The 17,420-nt window shown below is 40.7% G+C and overlaps 3 protein-coding genes across 4 annotated transcripts; 1 reads left to right on the top strand and 2 right to left on the bottom strand.

Moving 5' to 3' along the window:
* Nucleotides 1-29: 29 nt before the first annotated feature.
* Nucleotides 30-2,156, bottom strand: LOC134632693 (cytochrome c oxidase subunit 6B1). Its single transcript, XM_063481432.1, has 4 exons — nt 2,034-2,156; nt 1,228-1,341; nt 832-932; nt 30-248 (listed from the first exon to the last, which is right to left on the bottom strand). The coding sequence occupies exons 2-4, from the start codon at nt 1,331-1,333 to the stop codon at nt 195-197; spliced, it is 261 nt and encodes an 86-aa protein (XP_063337502.1). The 5' UTR covers nt 1,334-1,341; nt 2,034-2,156; the 3' UTR covers nt 30-194.
* A 1,020-nt stretch (nt 2,157-3,176) lies between these two features.
* fam234a (family with sequence similarity 234 member A) lies at nt 3,177-10,026 on the bottom strand. Its single transcript, XM_063482081.1, has 12 exons — nt 9,932-10,026; nt 8,944-9,252; nt 8,747-8,857; nt 8,478-8,660; nt 8,073-8,197; nt 7,766-7,898; nt 6,314-6,446; nt 6,081-6,221; nt 5,122-5,203; nt 4,858-5,010; nt 4,642-4,744; nt 3,177-4,279 (listed from the first exon to the last, which is right to left on the bottom strand). The coding sequence occupies exons 2-12, from the start codon at nt 9,215-9,217 to the stop codon at nt 4,071-4,073; spliced, it is 1,647 nt and encodes a 548-aa protein (XP_063338151.1). The 5' UTR covers nt 9,218-9,252; nt 9,932-10,026; the 3' UTR covers nt 3,177-4,070.
* Nucleotides 10,027-10,393: 367 nt separating this feature from the next.
* luc7l (LUC7-like (S. cerevisiae)) lies at nt 10,394-17,298 on the top strand. Of its 2 annotated transcripts, XM_063481426.1 has the most exons (11): nt 10,588-10,613; nt 12,129-12,199; nt 13,312-13,406; nt 13,596-13,694; nt 14,524-14,634; nt 14,765-14,908; nt 15,017-15,193; nt 15,332-15,420; nt 15,501-15,530; nt 15,626-15,787; nt 16,057-17,298. In XM_063481426.1, exons 4-11 carry the CDS (start codon nt 13,599-13,601, stop codon nt 16,196-16,198), a joined length of 951 nt encoding a protein of 316 aa, XP_063337496.1. In that variant the 5' UTR covers nt 10,588-10,613; nt 12,129-12,199; nt 13,312-13,406; nt 13,596-13,598; the 3' UTR covers nt 16,199-17,298. The 2 variants fall into 2 exon arrangements, with proteins under 2 accessions (XP_063337495.1, XP_063337496.1); XM_063481425.1 differs by lacking the exon at nt 12,129-12,199 and having other exon boundaries at nt 10,394-10,613.
* Nucleotides 17,299-17,420: the final 122 nt, after the last annotated feature.

The raw sequence follows: 17,420 nt of genomic DNA, 5'->3' as shown, positions 1-17,420 counted from the left end.
TGAGATATTTTTTATTAATGCAGAATCTGCTGTACATTTCATGTTATCTTTAAGGAATGACCATTCAGTTTCGGTGTGCTCTCAGGACAGAGCATTAGTGGAAAGGCACACCGCGGGTTTTATACCACTCGTACAAACATTCTACTGAAAAGATTACATCTCTGCAGACTATCGGCATTCGAAATGCTCAAGCCTCAGATTTTTCCAGGAAAGGTCCCATCTTCTCTCTGCTCATCCCATTTCTGGATCTAAAGGGACAAAAATTTCAGAGGAAAAAAAAGAAAAAGTTTGAGACAAAAATATTTATTTTTAGTTGATTTAATAAGAGCATTAATCCTCAAACTACATTTTTAGGGTGTTTTATTATTAGCAATATCAGTGTAAGGGCCACTTTTAAAGATAACACACCTGTAACGTCCAACTTTTTTTTCCTTAGTGTAGTGCTTTGTTGGTTTTCTGTGTTAAGATGTCATTACACAACAGGAGGAACAAGAAAGCGTTCCAGTTTGAGAGGTGGTAATAACTTGTGATGTTAAGCAAAGTTTAGAGAGTGGAATAGCTTTGGCTTATACAGTAACTCAACATGTTGATGTATTTTTAGTCAGCTGTGTGATTAGGGGCAAATCTCCAAACTGTGTTTTCCATGTTTTCCTTATTTTGACTGTTTGGGCTGAGCAGAGACTCGCAGGAATGTGAGGAACGATAAAGTTGTTTGACCCCTGCTAAACAAACTCTTCCCACCAATTAAAGTACCATGTACATGTTACCAATACGCTTTGAGCAAAGTGGCTTTTCTGTTAAAAATGAGATGGTAACAATTCTTATATTTACCCAGGACATGGGGCACAGCGATTTGTAGACCCTTTTGTACCACTCGCAGGGCTGGGTGTCTAATCCCTTGGCATCCAAAGCTTTCTGGCAGCGGTAGTAGTCTATAAATAGAGAAACAACAATGGTGAATATCAAAAATAACCTTCTAGTAGACCCTGTCAAGAAATCTGACTGGGCTATCTTCAGGCCAGAGGTCAGGGGTCAGTAGGTGAGCTATGATAGCCTTTATCATGATTACTATGACTCAATAACGTTGTAATAATCCAACATCTTACTAGGTTGTTATTGCCTCTTTAAAGCACAGCATGGTCTTGTTTAATTGGCAGTTCCTCTAGTCACTTTCACACATTTGGAGAAAACAACAGGCACCTCTTTGACCTTGAGGTGTAGTCTTACCCACGTAGTTGGACCAGCAGTTCCTGGTCTGGTTCTGGTTGGGGAATCTGGCGTCAAAGGGAGCGGTGCGGTATTTCTCAAGTTTGGCTTTAATGTCTTCGGCCATTTTCACCTCTGGAAGGAGAATCGAATCAATGGGTGCAAAAGGAGAAAGAAACAGCCACTCATTAGCCTGTGTGTGGCAGCCTCGTTGTGAGGATAACATCTGCAGGTTGCCTTCTATGTGCGGAGATTGAACAGCGGCCGGCGGTGACGATCTGTGACGCCTTAAGATTTCATATTTGGGCAAGTGCAGCGGGTTGCTGTGTGCGGCACCTGAAGGCTGCTACTAGAAATGCGGCGCTTTCATCAACTATTCTTCTCACCGGCCAATCTATAATATCAAACTACAGTCAAACATAAGCAGTGATTAAATATGTAGGACAAAGTGGGAAGGCCCTAAATGGTAAAATGCGCCTTATTAGCCGGTATTGGCAGTAATCAATAGCCTTATTACCAGGCCAAAAAGCGTTTCCTTCGCACATAGCCCAGTTTCTCTTTCTTTTTCGCACAACCTGGTAACACATTCGCTATTTCTCTCTACCAATGTAATTAGTTTCTTTAGGAATGTCACTGAAAACCGATTAAAACACTTCCTATCGATACCCAGAATTAGTGGTGCCATTTTTGACACGCAACTTCCCGAGCGGTTATTTTGATGACTACACACAGAAATGAATAGAATAAATACAAATAATACCTAGCGGGACGGTCTGCGCATGATGAAAACGGTACTTAGAGGGTTAGAGCATGCAGGTAAACGGTACCTTAGTCGCAGATGCTGGCTCGGCTCAAGTGACTTTACACCGGACGGTGAGTGTCGTTACTCTGAGAGACAGTGCGCGCTCCACGCGTGCGCTCCGGTCTGGAGATATTGGAGCCGTGCAGTTTTATCATAAGGGAATGGCGGATACAGGTCACATTGAAATGACAAGGCTCTCATAGTCACACTTTGTCTACACGCAGATGTTTGCTTTATGTCGTGTTTTGGAGAATAAAAGCCCTGAGGGGTGAAAGCCCAGGGGCGCAGCGGGAGGTGTTGTTTTTAGCTTTAATTTGTTGTTCGAGGTTTTAATCCTATGAAGCCGGAAGTTTTCGGCTCCTCGGTGTTTCTGTTAATCATTAATATGATGTTTTTGAGGTTTTAAAGCATATATCAGGTGGATGGGTTTGACCTGGATGGCCATAAAAAGTAATTTTTTCCCTTTATGTGGGCTTCGTATCTTTCGGATTTCAAGTGAAGTAAAGCTGGCCAAACCAGGAACTCTGTCAAGAAATGCCTGCAGTCGTATGGAGGTGCTGCAGTCGCACTTTATAGGACCTACCAGCTGTGAGCTATTACACGGAACAGATGAGCAGTCCGTTTTTATGTGGCAGGTCTATTAGCCTGATAATAATAAGCAGAGTGACGGAGACATGTTAACTGTGGAGTGCCTCAGGAGCACTAGCTTTACACTTTCAGTGCATGAGCTGCATTTCTGCGCGTAACTCCTTTACAGGTAGTGCACCTGCACTATCCGCGCGCCTATCCGTCTCCGGTCTCTGTCCACGCGGGTCCACTCCCTTCCGGCCAAGTCTCGGCGTCTTCTCCTATTTTGCCTCAAGTGCGGCTTTCCATAAAAATTCCAAGCATTTCCCTACAAGGAGAGGCTCTCCGTCCCCTCACATGTATTCAGGAGCCCCACGGCAGTCTTGCGTCACGGTAAATATATGACGCGATGCACGTATTTAGGGAGTAAACTGCACGGTACTGCCCCGGAGATACGTGACTGCCTTCCATACATCCATGCCGACGGTCTGCCCGCGCTTTACTGCACTCTGTGTGTGCGTCCACAAGATGGCGACAAACGGCCTGTTTTTAGTCATTTAGATTAAACAAAAGCAATTTCTTTAAAAATATTTTAATATAGCTCAAATCCAAACATTTCATTAAAGTCAGAAAGTAAAGTCATCTCCAATAAAGGCCTCTTTCACAGGTCCAATATGTCAATGTACAGCAAAAATAAGAACCTCGTCTTCAACCTTAATATAAGTTACCAAGGGAAAACAGCTTCATAACGAGCTGTTCAACCACAGCAATAACTCTATTATTTGATACAGCATTGACTGAAAGTGTTGTCAGTGTGCGTTATATAGCATTACATCTTACAGCATGTTGGATTAAGTATCGATAAGGCGTCATCGATGTCAACATCAATACCGTTGACTGCCAGAGTGCCTTATTGATACTTTCACAGACAGGATCCCTTACAAATTTAACACATAACATTTAGTTTATAACATAAACCAGCCTTATAACTGTGTATCTATTCTATTTAGGCTGTTTTTAATTTGACACACTCAGGAAATGCATCTGCTACCTTTAAAGCACAGCGTGACATACAGTTGCATAGATCTGAACAGTCCAGCTTCTACTGTTTTTAACGATCATTGCACCAATGCATGAAATTGCTAGAAACAATACATAAAGGCAGATCTGATGGGTTTATCAGCAGGAGAACATCAGTCTGAGTAGAGTGATTGTCAGTGAACAGCAGCTTTTTTTCTGACTCTATGCAGGTTTAGAGTTTTGATAATATGAAGGCTATGCAGTGAAGAAGAGTGAATACAGACAATGTCCAGTTTGTCCACCAGAGAACATCCCTGTCAAAGCAAATCAACCTAAAGCCTTCTAAAGATAAAGGAGTTTCTTTGCTGGTCAGCAGTTGGAAAGTCACAATTAGTGTACAACAACTTTGGTTTTGAAAATCAAGTTAAGTCAGCATAAAACCGAGGATATACTGCACAGGTTACAGCCGGTCTTTTCACCAATCGCTAAAGCGGAGTCGGTTGAAGGCCTCTTTAATGTCCTCGTTGGATTTTGTAGTCCCGTCACCAAAACGGAGTACTTTGCTGTCGGGAACGTCCTGCTTCAGCTTGCGCTTGCTGAGAACCACGGTGCCTTCGGCACCCTCCTCCTTAGGGCCTATCAGCAGGATGTAGGCAGCATGGCGCCCACGCTCCATCAGCGTGGCTACAATGAAAATATATAAGTTACCCAAAAATAAATTAAATTTAAAAAAAAAATAAAAATACACACTCACTGCTCGATCTGATTTCCTTGTGTTGTTTCTTAAACATCATAATTATTGTTGGTCCAGGTTCAACATTGCAAGTGACCAATCACGTTGCTTGGATTTTTTACTCCAAGTTGCAAAACTATGTCATCAACATGTGATTGGTCACTTGCGATGTTGAACCTGGACCAACATCAATTAAGATAATCCAGGTATAACACCAACACGGGGATATCAGATACACCCTGGAAATACATCGCACCAGTAATAACCAGTAAGAACAAACATGTATCAAACTGAAAACAAGGACAGGAGGTACCTTTAAATGCTATAATGTGGTCTAAGACATTAGTGGACTCGAGGAGAACATTCGAATAGAGAGGATGCAGCATGTAAGAGCGTCGTTCACTTGTTACTGGTTCCTGAAAGGAAAACGTTTCAGCTGTCAGGGAGCAGTTTCTGAATCTTTGATCAAACCAGTTTTGTTTGTGAGAAATGTGTAAAATGATCATTTTCATAAAGGTAGTGTACTTACAGATGAGTTTGACTCTGAGGGCATCAAGCCCCAAAACATGAAGACTGAGAAGTAGTTGGTGGTGTCGATGGAAGCGGGTCTCGGGGAATTAGGACTGGCCAAGAGCTGGACTTCCCACAGCACACTGCCAGTCTTCCCATCCAGGATTATTATCTACATTTAAAACCAAAGTGGTCTAGTTTTTCTGTGATTCACACTGATCACCTCATGCCAGCAGTCAGGCATCGAAATGAAGCTGTTTGTAACGTTTTCAATTTAACTTACCCTCTTTGTGTTGTTGCCAATATCCTCCTCAATGACAACATCTATTAAACCATCTTTGTTAAAATGACCAAAAGAGGGTTCACTGAAAAAAATAAAGGGAAAAAGTTGTTTTTCCACCCAGCGAGCCCTACTTAATAACAACAAATGGTTTACTTTGATATTTATTTTGCTCTCCCGCAACAAAAATGACCAGAATTTAATACTGAATGTTTGAGATTGTTGGTTTTAAAGGAGTTGAGGCATTTTAACACAATCTGGCTTCTGAGCAAATATATTATTTTAATGTGATGTACGAACTATTTAGTGGATATGGACATGTCTACAGTACATCTAGGGACTATTTTTCCAGGTCTATAAATGATATAGCTCTACCATTCATGCATCCACACTCACACGTATTTATAATCACCAATGAGCCTAAGTCCACAAACTGCATGTCTTTGTACTGTAGGAGGAAGGCAGAGTACCCACACAAACATGGGGAGAACATGCAAACTTCACACAGATAGGCCTCCGACAGATGTTGGATTTGAACCCAGGACCTTCTTGCTGTGAGGCAAGTGCTGCACCGCTATGACTGCTGCTCACCAGGGGAAAAAAATAAATAAAATAAAATAAAGATGTTTTTTGTTTTTGTAATTACTCAATAGCCTAACTTTTTTTAGGTGAAGTATTAAATTTAGAATCACATAAGTTAGTTTATCTGTAAACACTGATTATTTTATTGCACTAATGCATGCCATATATTCATTATGGTAGGAAAGATGTAGGTAAGTGCTCTTGTTGTTTTTCTTCCCTTTCTGTATCCATGGCATTATGGCATTTGTCTAGCAATCCCAGTGGTATCGACCTTGTAAGCACTCTGTACTGAGGCATTAATTAAGCTGCTGTGCTGTGTAACTAAGCACTTTCCTCTTATTCTATGCACATGAAATCTAAAGCATACACAGTCGGTTTACCTGAGGACTGAGCTGGTGTTGAATCTCCACAGTAGCTCCAAATGTTTGCCATCAAGCAATGCCACCTCCTTCCCAGCCACAACCAGCAGGTTGGATGAATCATCCGTTTCATCGGTTTTGAGCATTCGACTCACTTCAGACCTATGAAGTAGAAACAAATAGCAAGTCTCAGGGTAAAAATCCCCATGACAACAGGCGGTTTTGTAGAAGTGATAATCAAAGTTCCTTCTTACTCGTAGATGGGTACAAGGCCGTCTGTGCCACTGGCATTTCTCTCCAAGTGTTGGTCCTTCTTCAGACCCACCTCCATCCCTGCTTTAGCCTTGGCAGCGATCTTCCACAGTGCCCAGCCATACAACCCAGTGTCTACGAGTAAATACACACTCACTCAATAATTCCCTTTCCTGCCCTAGAATCACCAACAGGAAGAAAACTAAAAGCTGACTAATCAGAGCTTCTGAAAAGCGAGTAAAGATGAAATGTTACAGTAAATGAGCCTCACTGTAAGAACGGTTGTTAAAAATGCAGCAAGGTTAATATCAGGTGTTTAACATTTGATCAAACATGCCATGACAGCTGCTTCAGGAAGGTATTTTTATAACAATGACAGACCACAAGGCTGACACTTTAGTTCACACTGGCCACTCCTGCTGTATTTGTCTTTCAACCTAGGCATGCCATTATTGCTTGTTTTGTGTTTTTTTTTTTTCAAATAATACACAACTTTCTGTCTCGTATGTCCAGAGAATATTGACCCACATATGTGATGGAACATATAATTTATTGATCACAGTATTTTAGCAAATCCTGCTGGTGTTTTGGCTGCTAACTTTGGGTTTTTCCTCCGACAGGACTCTGTATACTCTTGGGTTTGATTTTGCAGAACATCACCGTACTAGGAAAGAGGCAAACAATCCTGAATTTCCTCTATTTATATACATTTAGTTTTGTTCACTCTGTTTGCCTTTTACTTAAAGGGAGGAAAACATCAACAACAGACATTTATATAAAAATCCCCACTCCTTTATCTGAAAAGTCTTCATTACGCTTTTCAGTTTGGGTTGTAACTTGTGAAATGAGCACTCAGAGGAGCTCAGAGAAGCTAACACATTGTCTTCCTTTCAGTCACTTTATTACATTTTTGGAGAGGGTTGTATTGAAAGTGCTTTCTGTTTTATTATCTAGTCAATTTTGGCGGGCTATGTCCTAACTCATCTTTTTCACATCCTCATGGCTAACAATCGGAAGCCTTGTTTTAACAAACATCTCTATGATAACGTTTCGTTTCCAAAAATGTTGCTACTGAAGCATTCGATACACACCTGAACCCTAACCAAATCTCTTTGACCCACCTCCTTTGTAGACATCTAATGCCTGCTGGTAATTTTCTTTGGGTCCATAAGTTATTATTAATCAGAACATATGACTTTATTCAACTTTTAAATAAGTTTTTATAGGACAGAGATTCACATAATCCTTTAAGCCAAGACTAAAGGTGATCCTATAAAAGGTATGACAGTGCATCTGTTATTATTCAGCTTTTGTTATGACTAAGCATTAAAGAAAAATCTGTAACAGTTTGGGTTTTGCAACTGTACTTAGATAAAATGCAACACTTATCATTTAGAACCTGCTCAACCCGTTTGCCTGCAGAGTAACTGTCACGGGTGATTTCATACACAAACCTTTTTGCAGTAGTACGTAGTAAGAACCTTTCTCAGTGCGGTGCAGAAGATGATTGGCTGTCTCTGTGGAATCGAGAACCACCGTTGTGCCGATTTGGTCACCCGTCTTCCCTGAGAGCAATACCAGCTGAGTCTGCAGATATGACAGGAGACACTGAGACTGGGACGATTCCATTTTTGCTTTAATATCAACACTTTCAATGTGGAACATTTCCATATTTGAGTCCTGTTACAGCAAGAGAAAAACATAATAAAATATACCAAAAACCAAGAAACAGAATAATATAACTTTTAACTTCACCTTTACCTGTGTGTTATCAGATGCCACCAGAGCCACATCACCAACTTTGTCCCCATCCAGATCTGGGACACTGAGAACGGGCGCAGAGCTGCGCAGCCCAGTAGGCTGAGGCTGTTGCCAGATTTTCGTACCTGAGACAACCACACCGCACAGTAACAACGCAGGTTACAAAAGACATCTTTCTTTACCTAAAACAGATCTTTAGAAGTTAAAATTGCTTTACTTCCTTTCTTTAACTAGACTTCAGGAACACTACATTAAATGGTATGTCAGTAATTTGTTGCAGCTAACAAATTGGAAATGGGTACAATTTTTTTCTTAGCCAGTAAAATTCCCATTTCTCTTCCTCTTTTTAAATAAATAAAGGATTTGATTTGCCACTACTTGCATTGAGTTTGTTTTTTCACTAACCTGTACGTTTGTCGATGGCTGTGAGTTTGTCAGAATGGGACAGCAGACAGTCCCAGGTTCTGCCCGTTTCTCTTTCGAGGCCACACTGGGCCCAGTGGAAGTCGGGTTCCAGCGGACAGTCCCACAGGTTCTCTCCATGTGTGCCATCCAGTGCCAACAGAAACACGCATGGTGAGGATAGACCTGGAAAACCCACAGTTTTTCTAAACAAACATAACACACAATGGGTGTATTGTATTCTCATAAACAAACAGAGGATCAGTTTCTACCTTCATCAGCACATGATCTGTTCTGTGTCACTTCTGTGGTTTTGAGAACAAACAGGACATCCATCACCTTGTCTTCATTCGCATGTTCAAAAGCTAAGAAGTTGTAGGTTGCTGTGGTGAAGAAAAGAGAAAGTAGTGCCTAATTATCTCGCAATTATAACACTGTCAAGCAGTAAAAGGCATATAATTGCACTCACCTGCTCCAGGGAATGAACTGTTCCAGGTAACGAGATATTGTGGCCTCACGGGACAGGGGATGATGAAGGAGAAGGCAAACACGATGGTGAGGCAAAGGAACAAGGACAAGAAAAAGACTGCAGTTCGCCAATGAGACAGTTTGGCAAAACCCAACTCCTTGCAGCTCTTTTTCTTCAGCTCTGTTGCTGATGGTACTGTTCCTGGTCCTGCCTCTGCACCATCTTCTCCTGTCTTCAGAGGGTCGCCCTCAGTGGCATGGTCTGTGGTCTCCATCACTACCTTAACGCATTACTGGCCCACTGGCCTGCCTAAAAGGAGAAAAGAGATTATGGTAAACACTTACGTAAATACATACCACTGCAAATACAAATTGTCATATACAATTCCAGTGTGGAGCGGATTATAAACCTGCATGTGTCAAAGTAACCATACAAAACTCGCTGGCATTCACAGATACACTCTGTGGGAAATAATACTGGAGGCAGCAGTGTCTAGCAGTCCAGCTATTTCTGCTGCATCAACCTTTGTGAATCTCTGCTTATTCAGATGTGCCAGCACAGATCCAGACGCTTCTCAGTACAAAAAGAGCAGACCCATAATAAACATCGCTCAGGATTGCACACCATATTATTTGTTCTGCAGCAACAGGCTTATTACTCCCACGTAAAAAAAAGAAAGATAAGGGCGTGTGCTACAAACTTCCTTATGTATATTACAAACAGACTCGCACAAAATTATTTTACGCCCCGAGACCGTGTCGTGAAAGTCTTTTCTTCGCCTTAGTCAGTTCCGGATAGCTATCTATATTAACGAGATTAGGTATTAAAAAAAAGTTTACCCTCAACACATGGGTGGATCAGTTTGCTAACTTGTTGAACGAAGGCCAGCCCCGAAAAAAGGGACTATGTGTAATATTACCACAGAAAGCGGCCCTCGATTTGAGGTTAATTCAATAGTTTAAGCAGATACAGATAAGGTTTTTCTTACTTTAACTCTCCACCGCCGACTCCTGCGTTCTTTGGTGCGGCTAACTTCAGATAGCAGGCCTGACACAGGCTAACAAAACTGCCTGTCAACTTCAGCTGCGTAAACAAATCACAGGCAAGCCCATCGTCCTAGAAGGCTCGTGTACCCCGAATTTGTCTGACAGGTAGCGCTACACATTGAAAATGTACACATTCAAATAATATTGAAACCTCCGAAACAACATGAACCTTAACATTAAGATTTATTTACCTAAATTTGGGTATTGCTTGTAGCAAGGGGTGCTTCAACATGATGAATGCCTATGGCGAAAAGCTGTTGCCTGATAGTCATAGCTCAGGGTCTATCAGTAAACGTGTTGTGATTGGTTGTTGTACTCGTACTTGGCCGTTTCGATTGGCACGTTTAGACGGAATTTGGGGACTTCCTGGTTTAGCGAGGCTACAGAATAGTTTCGTCATTTCCCGGATATTGGACGGAAACGGGCGAGTTGAAGAAATAGAGGGAGAAGCAGCAAAGGGAGATGCTTGGATAAATAAATTCTCAAATAAGCCGATAAAACAGAGGAACCGTTTTCAAGTTGATTGACTTTTATCTAACCCTGTCGACGGAAGAACCGCAGTAATGTCTGCCCAAGCTCAAATGAGAGCTTTGCTCGACCAGCTGATGGGAACAGCGAGGGACGGTGAGTTGCTGTAGCATGCTAGCCGAGCTAGCTAGCCAAGATGGAGCCACTGCTGAGGCTGGCTTGTGTTGGCGTGTGATGGACAGAGCTGCATGAATGGATGTACTGCAAAGGGCTGTGGGACAAAGTAACGTTATATTCAGGCAACCTGTTAAGGATTAATGAGAGGATTTAATGTTTGCATCCAACGTGGCTCATTGCAGTTTAATAGGTTGTAGTTTCCCTTTTATTACTTCTAGGTTTTACTAAATTCCTAGCTTGTAATGTGCGTTGGCTAAACGTAGCTACTTGTTGTGGACTGTGAGGCGCCAAGCTAGGATGCATTGGACAGAGTACAAGAATATATTCCTGGCGTCAATTAATGTTTAGTTAATGGTAAACCAGATAGCTACCGTATCCATTTATATAGTTTAATTGGCATAATTTTAACCCTTGTGCGGTGTTCGGGTTTTCAGTGTTTAGAAAGAGAAAAAATATTTTTCCTTCCTTCCTTGCTTACAGTAACGTAACACCGGAAGCTTGCCCCACGTATATTTTGGATAATATATTTTCGGATGAAAATGTTTTTCCACCCATATTTTCTGATAGATTTTTCCTCATTACACTTTGTCACGAAACGAGTATCACGTTTGTTCATAACTGTGCTCTTACAGGTGAATTCCATGTATGTGAGTACTGCTTGGATTTGAGATCAAGTAAACCTGTCAGAAACCTGTGAGATTAAGTATCTTTGCATTAGTCGTCATGGCTGTATTGCTTAAATAAAGCGTAATCTAACACCAAACAAGGGTTAAACGATAAACAGACCTTACTTTGCAGTCGGTCTTGCAGGAGTTCTAAAAACAAAATGAAACACTTTTCTAAAGGAATAAAAATAATTTAGCTCATATACTCGATAATAAAACACTTTCGAGATTAACTCGAGAATAGAATTTATTTAAAAAGAAACGGAGTACAATACTGTGCTCGTTAATTTTGATTATCGCAGTAATGAGTGGACAGACGTCCTAAATGAAGTGTTTTCTTTTTTAGTAGTTTCCAGCCGTTTGGATACAAACATTAATTGGCAAATAATATAACCCGATTTAGTCCCATAGTTGGGATTAATTGGAAGTGTATACATTATTACAGCAGCAGATTAGAATAGAATAAATAGATGCAGCATAACCTGTAACATCGGTGCTGTGCAACGTTAGAAAAACATGTATAATACACGCTTAAAGAAGCATAATTTAAATGTATGTATGTGTGTGTAAATATATCAGCTGTCAGGTCTGACTGCAGTTTCTTGCAGCCCTGCCATTTTATAAATATTTTATTCTGACAGCTGGTTGGGTAAAATTTGAAGCTCTGAGCCTTTTTTTCGTTTTTTTAACAAGTTGAGCTTTAGAGTAAGAGTGAATTTGTGTGGTGAGCTTGTGGGTGTATGTGTGATGAGATATGATATCAAATTCTTCCCATACTTTTGTTGCATACAGACTGAACAATTGTGGCCCCTTTATTTTATTCATTAAGGTTCAGTGTATCTTTGCCAGCCTACATCAATCTGCAAAGGAGTTGCAGAAAAGCCTCATGTTCATCGAGCCGTGAGTCACACATAATTTTTAAAGCTGTTATGGTGAATATCCAAACAATTTGTTTGCCTTCCGGAAGTTATTGTAGCCTTTTTCTTTTTTTTTTCTTAAAAAAAAAAAAAATCACACAAATGGGTAAATCTTCAGTGGCACTAGTATTACTATTTGAAGTAGTATCACACAGCTTGAGCTAAGACGTCTGGTCGCGCTGAGTCCAAACGAGCAGTTTTCCATTACACGTCTGTTTTCAGAAGGCAATTTTAGCAGTCAGTCCACACACACAAAAAAAAAACTTTGCACACAGCATTTACAATCTGACTTGTGTATGACTCCCAACTTCTTACTACAGGTGTGCGCGAGAAAACTGTTCCCATTTATACTTTTCTACAGCGGGTTTAAAATTCTGCAGCTGAGGTCTTGAAGATGCAGAAGGGTACAGTATGTGGTGCAAGTCGCAGTGTGTATAACCTAAATTTTTTTCCTTGGATTTCTTTTGCATCCTTGTTTTGAATTTCCTTTGAATGTTCACAGTTATAAATAAAGGCTTGGCTGGAACATTTGATTTAAATTTTAAAATCGCTATTTATAGTTGTAGTGGCCATCTTCCATTTTCTAATGAAAAAGATACAGCATTAAGGTAGCAGCTGTACTTGACACGACTTAACTGAAACCTAAATTGTATTATTACACCCCTCCCAGCCCAATCCTTTGACCCTCATTATTTATAGAGTGGGCGTTGAGCCTTATAAAAAGTTAACTGAATTGAGGCTCTGATAATAACCCATTTGAGGCTTGGGTAAGGTAAGCACTAAGAATAAGAACAAAGTACCACACACATACAAAGCAACCTTTATTACTGCATTAATACATTAATATAGTCCAGTAGAGGCACATTTACTCTACTAATGGATACCTGTAATGTTACATTAATAAAGTACAATGAAAACCCTGACAATCAGCAATATACAAATAGTTTTTACTCATTTGGATAGGTACAAAGTATTTAAATGGAACTGTGGTATGTAGTACAAATATAATAATATGTATTGAAGCACTGGATACCTCGCCACTGTTATCGAGTATGTGAGGGCTGTCTCACTGGTTCTTCTTTTGGGCTGTTTCAGGGGATGAGACGCGGCAGAGGGTCAAGTTCACTGACGAACGAGTCTGCAAAAGTCACCTTCTCAACTGCTGCCCACATGATATCCTCTCTGGAACTGTAAGTGAGACAAACTTCAGTTTTGACCCATCCTGAAAGCTTTAAAAACTCAGTTCATTTCTAAGAGGTTGGAAAGAAATTTCAAAAAGGAAAAAAGAATGTACTATAACTTATAAGATAAACATTATCATTTGTTTATGTTTGAGTTTATGCAGCATAACTCATGTCTGTCTGTGTTTTTGGTGATAGCGCATGGACCTGGGGGAGTGCACTAAGATCCATGACCTGGCACTTCGGGCTGATTATGAAATTGCCTCCAAAGAGAGAGATCTTTTCTTTGAGCTTGATGTAAGTGAGGTTCCTTTTACTAATAATATATTAATAATAAAGATGTCTTGTAGAACCAGGTTGAAGTTGGTGGCTTTGTAGTTAACTTGGGGGGGGGGGATGATTCGCAAAGCTGTAACCATCACTGGCCAGAATCTGGAGTGAGTGAGGGACAGGAGGTGACTGAACAAACTGCTCTCCATCATGGACGGCCCATTTCACGTGCTCCACTCCACATGACTGAGGCAGCAGAACTCTTTCTCCCTTAAAATGATTTAACCCCGCTTTCAAAAAGAATGCGTCAGGAAGTCATTCGTGCTGTTCTGTGAATCTTTTCTTACTGCGACAGGTGATCATACCTGTCATGCATCACATTCCACACACATTTTTCTGTTTTATACCTTCTTGCAGCTTTTTCCCTGATTTATTCTGTGCATATTATTTATTAATGCAAGTTGCACAATCTTAGACTTTTCACTTTTCTTTAACTCATTTTTATGTTTTATTTTCTTTGTTTTTTTTTATCAGTGTTGTGCATATTAAAAAAAAATAGCTTTTTCTCACGGTTTAAGGCCCTGGGTGTGCGCTTGTGGCACTTTTACTTTACAATAAATCAATAAACATAGTTAAAGAGTACTACTTGTATTCTTTATCGTGCTGCTGTAACACAATAATTTCCCTTGTGAATGAATAAAGTGTCTATCTGTCTATCTTGCAAGTCACCACCATTCGTGCCAAAAGTGTTTTTGAAACGATGCAAGTGCAAATCAAAACATTTGTACTTGCCAAGTAGTTAAGTAAGAAAGTAAGTGACTGCTGAGTGTGTTAATAAAAGGTCTTGCTCCTACAGGCAGTGGATCACCTAGAGTCTTTCATTGTGGACTGTGATCGGAGGACAGAACTGGCCAAGAAGCGCCTGGCTGAGACTCAAGAAGAGATCAGTGCAGAGGTGGCAGCAAAGGTGAATGATGCAACATTTTTATGCTTCATAAAGTCTGGCTTTCCTTATGCAACATCCAGTGGACCCTGTCAGTGTGTTTTTTTGCTCAACATAACCTGTTGTCTCTTGTGTTGGTGTGGCTGTTTTGTAGGCAGAGAAGGTGCATGAGCTAAATGAGGAAATAGGAAAGCTCCTGGCCAAGGCTGAACAGCTCGGAGCTGAGGGCAATGTGGATGAGGCTCAGAAAGTCCTGCAAGAGGTGGAGAAGGTCCGCACGAAGAAGAAGGATGCAGAGGTAAGGAATGAGCTCTTAGAACTTCAAGCTTGTGGTGCTTTCAATCTCTTAATTCTCTGAACTTCTGACACCTCACTGTCTCTTTTATTCCCTCTTGAACCATTTCAGGAAGAATACAGAAACTCCATGCCAGCCTCAAGCTTTCAGCAGCAGAAGCTTCGGGTGTGTGAGGTGTGCTCTGCTTACCTTGGTCTCCATGACAACGACCGTCGTTTGGCTGACCATTTTGGCGGGAAGCTTCACCTCGGCTTCATTCAGATCAGAGAAAAACTGGACCAGCTAAAGGTGTGTATACCTTGTTTACAGCCAGCTCATAAAAACATGAGTGACATGGTGCTGAATACTCTCTAGAAAGAGGGGATGATGTAAAGGCTTTAGATATTTGTTTGTTTTGACTTTATTTTATTTATTTATTTTTATCAGAAAACTGTGGTCGAGAAGCAGGAGAAGAGGAATCAGGAGCGCTTAAAGAGACGAGAAGAAAGGGAGAAGGAGGAAAGGATGAGGAGGAGGTGAGTGCCGATGTTAAAATTCCGATGACATTTACAGCAGTGCGTGTTTTACTGTTTAACTCTGTGGTTTTATTTTATAGGACCAGATCAAGGAGCAGAGAGCACAGAAGGTAAGGAAGCTCCCTCTTCTATATGTCAGTTCATTCGTTCCAGTCTTTTATGAGTCCGATTTGTTCTGTTCAATGAAATATGCTGTCTTTGCCAGGTCCCGTTCTCGTGACCGCAGAAGGAGACGCTCACGCTCTTCGTCACGAGACAGGCGCCGTTCCCGCTCACGCTCCAGGGAGAGGAGGAGACGGCATCGCAGCCGATCCCGCTCACGCAGCCGAGGACACCGTCACAGCCACGAGCAGAGCTCCAGACACAAGTAAACACAGATGAAAACCCTTATTAATCTATACTCCCATGAAAGAGAATTGAGCAAACACACAGAGATCTGTGGGATACTGATTGCGTCACCTAAGAACAGTCAGTGAAAATAAAAGGAAACAACAATTACATGGGCTTTTTTTGAGCCCTTTATCTGGCTCAAGCTTGTGTTTTGGCATTTTACACATACAATCCTTGTCTTTTTTTCAACTGCTCTTTTGTATTTGTGTTACTAACCTGAATATCTCATATCGTTTTGTCGCTCAGGTCATCCAGAGATCGAGAGCGCTCGTCCAGGGACCGGGACCGCTCATCCAGAGACCGGTCACGGGAGCGAGACAGAAGGGATGGTATGAATGGCAGGTCGGACTCCCGCAGGGCAGACGACAGAGACACGGGGGACCTCTGAAGACCAAACTCCATCCATGACCACAACACCACAGCCTCCTCCCGTCTGTCCATTTATAATATCCTAATGTTAAACACCTTGCCTCGACACCCCACCCCTCTGTTTTCCCGCCTGCCTCCTTTCTTTGCTTTAGTGCAGCCAGAGTGCACACATACTATCAAGTATAAAATTGAGTTTTTCTGTTTAGTTGTTTTTTTTTCCTTTCTTTTTTTTTAATAGCATCAGATACATCTGATTTTTTTGGGATTTGGCAGGTTATTGGTCAGTAGTGGAGTGTACTCTTAATACCCACATCTGTAACTCGGTGGCTTGTCTCTATCCAGTCCATCCCTTGTCTTGTTACTGCCCTGAAATGTGTCCACTAGAAAAGGCAAACTGATCTGCTGGACTGGAGCATAAAAATGTAACTGGTCCATGTTCTTTTTATTATTATCTGATGGTCTTTTGATAAAAAAAAAAAAAAATCTGTCTGTAAATATATCCTAGGCTGACTAATTGTCTAAAAAAGCCTAGTCTTGTCAAGTAGTTTCTTGGTTTTTTTCCCCCCTCCTCATTTCCCTCCTTGAAGATTTCGTTTCGCTGTCTCAGTGCAGTTCTCGAATGTCTGTCTACATAATGGTCTTCAGTGCTTAGTTCTCTAAAATCCACTTAAAGTTTTAAATTCAAAGGTTTTAAAGATGTTAGCATTAGTATCCAACTTGCCTCCCTTTTTGTCTTTTTTTATTATCATAAGTGATCAGGTTACAGGTGACTTTCTTCAGTATAAGTGAAATCTTCTGATCTATATTGGTGGCAAGTCTCTTTATCATTTCTTTCTATCTTGATTTCTTTTTAACATACTGCAAATAAACAATATCTTTAGAATTTGTGTCAGCATGTGAAGCAGTAGGTTCAGAAATGATCAAGTTCAGATCTACTTACCTTTAAGTGAAAAATTTAAACATTTTTTGGCCCAACTTGAACAGATTTCTTTTCCATTATGATTAAATGCAAACAGATTTTAATGGATGCACTGCTTTACCTAATGTGTGAAGTCATATCTGTTTGTTCTGCTGGAAACCTTTCTTTAAAGTCTCAATTAAAAAAAGAAAAAAGCACCATTTGGAATTTTATTGTGTGTTGAATTGTGTTGACAAGGTCATGTCATTGTTAAGATGTGATAATAATGGCTGAATTTTTACAAATGTGTATTACAAAGATAAATACATTTCATTTAAGTTAA

Source organism: Pelmatolapia mariae, linkage group LG8, assembly GCF_036321145.2.
Source record: "Pelmatolapia mariae isolate MD_Pm_ZW linkage group LG8, Pm_UMD_F_2, whole genome shotgun sequence".
In the NCBI taxonomy this organism is placed as follows: Eukaryota; Metazoa; Chordata; class Actinopteri; order Cichliformes; family Cichlidae; genus Pelmatolapia; species Pelmatolapia mariae.
Note: the sequence above shows the minus strand (reverse complement) of the source record. Positions and strands in the feature narration are given on the sequence as shown.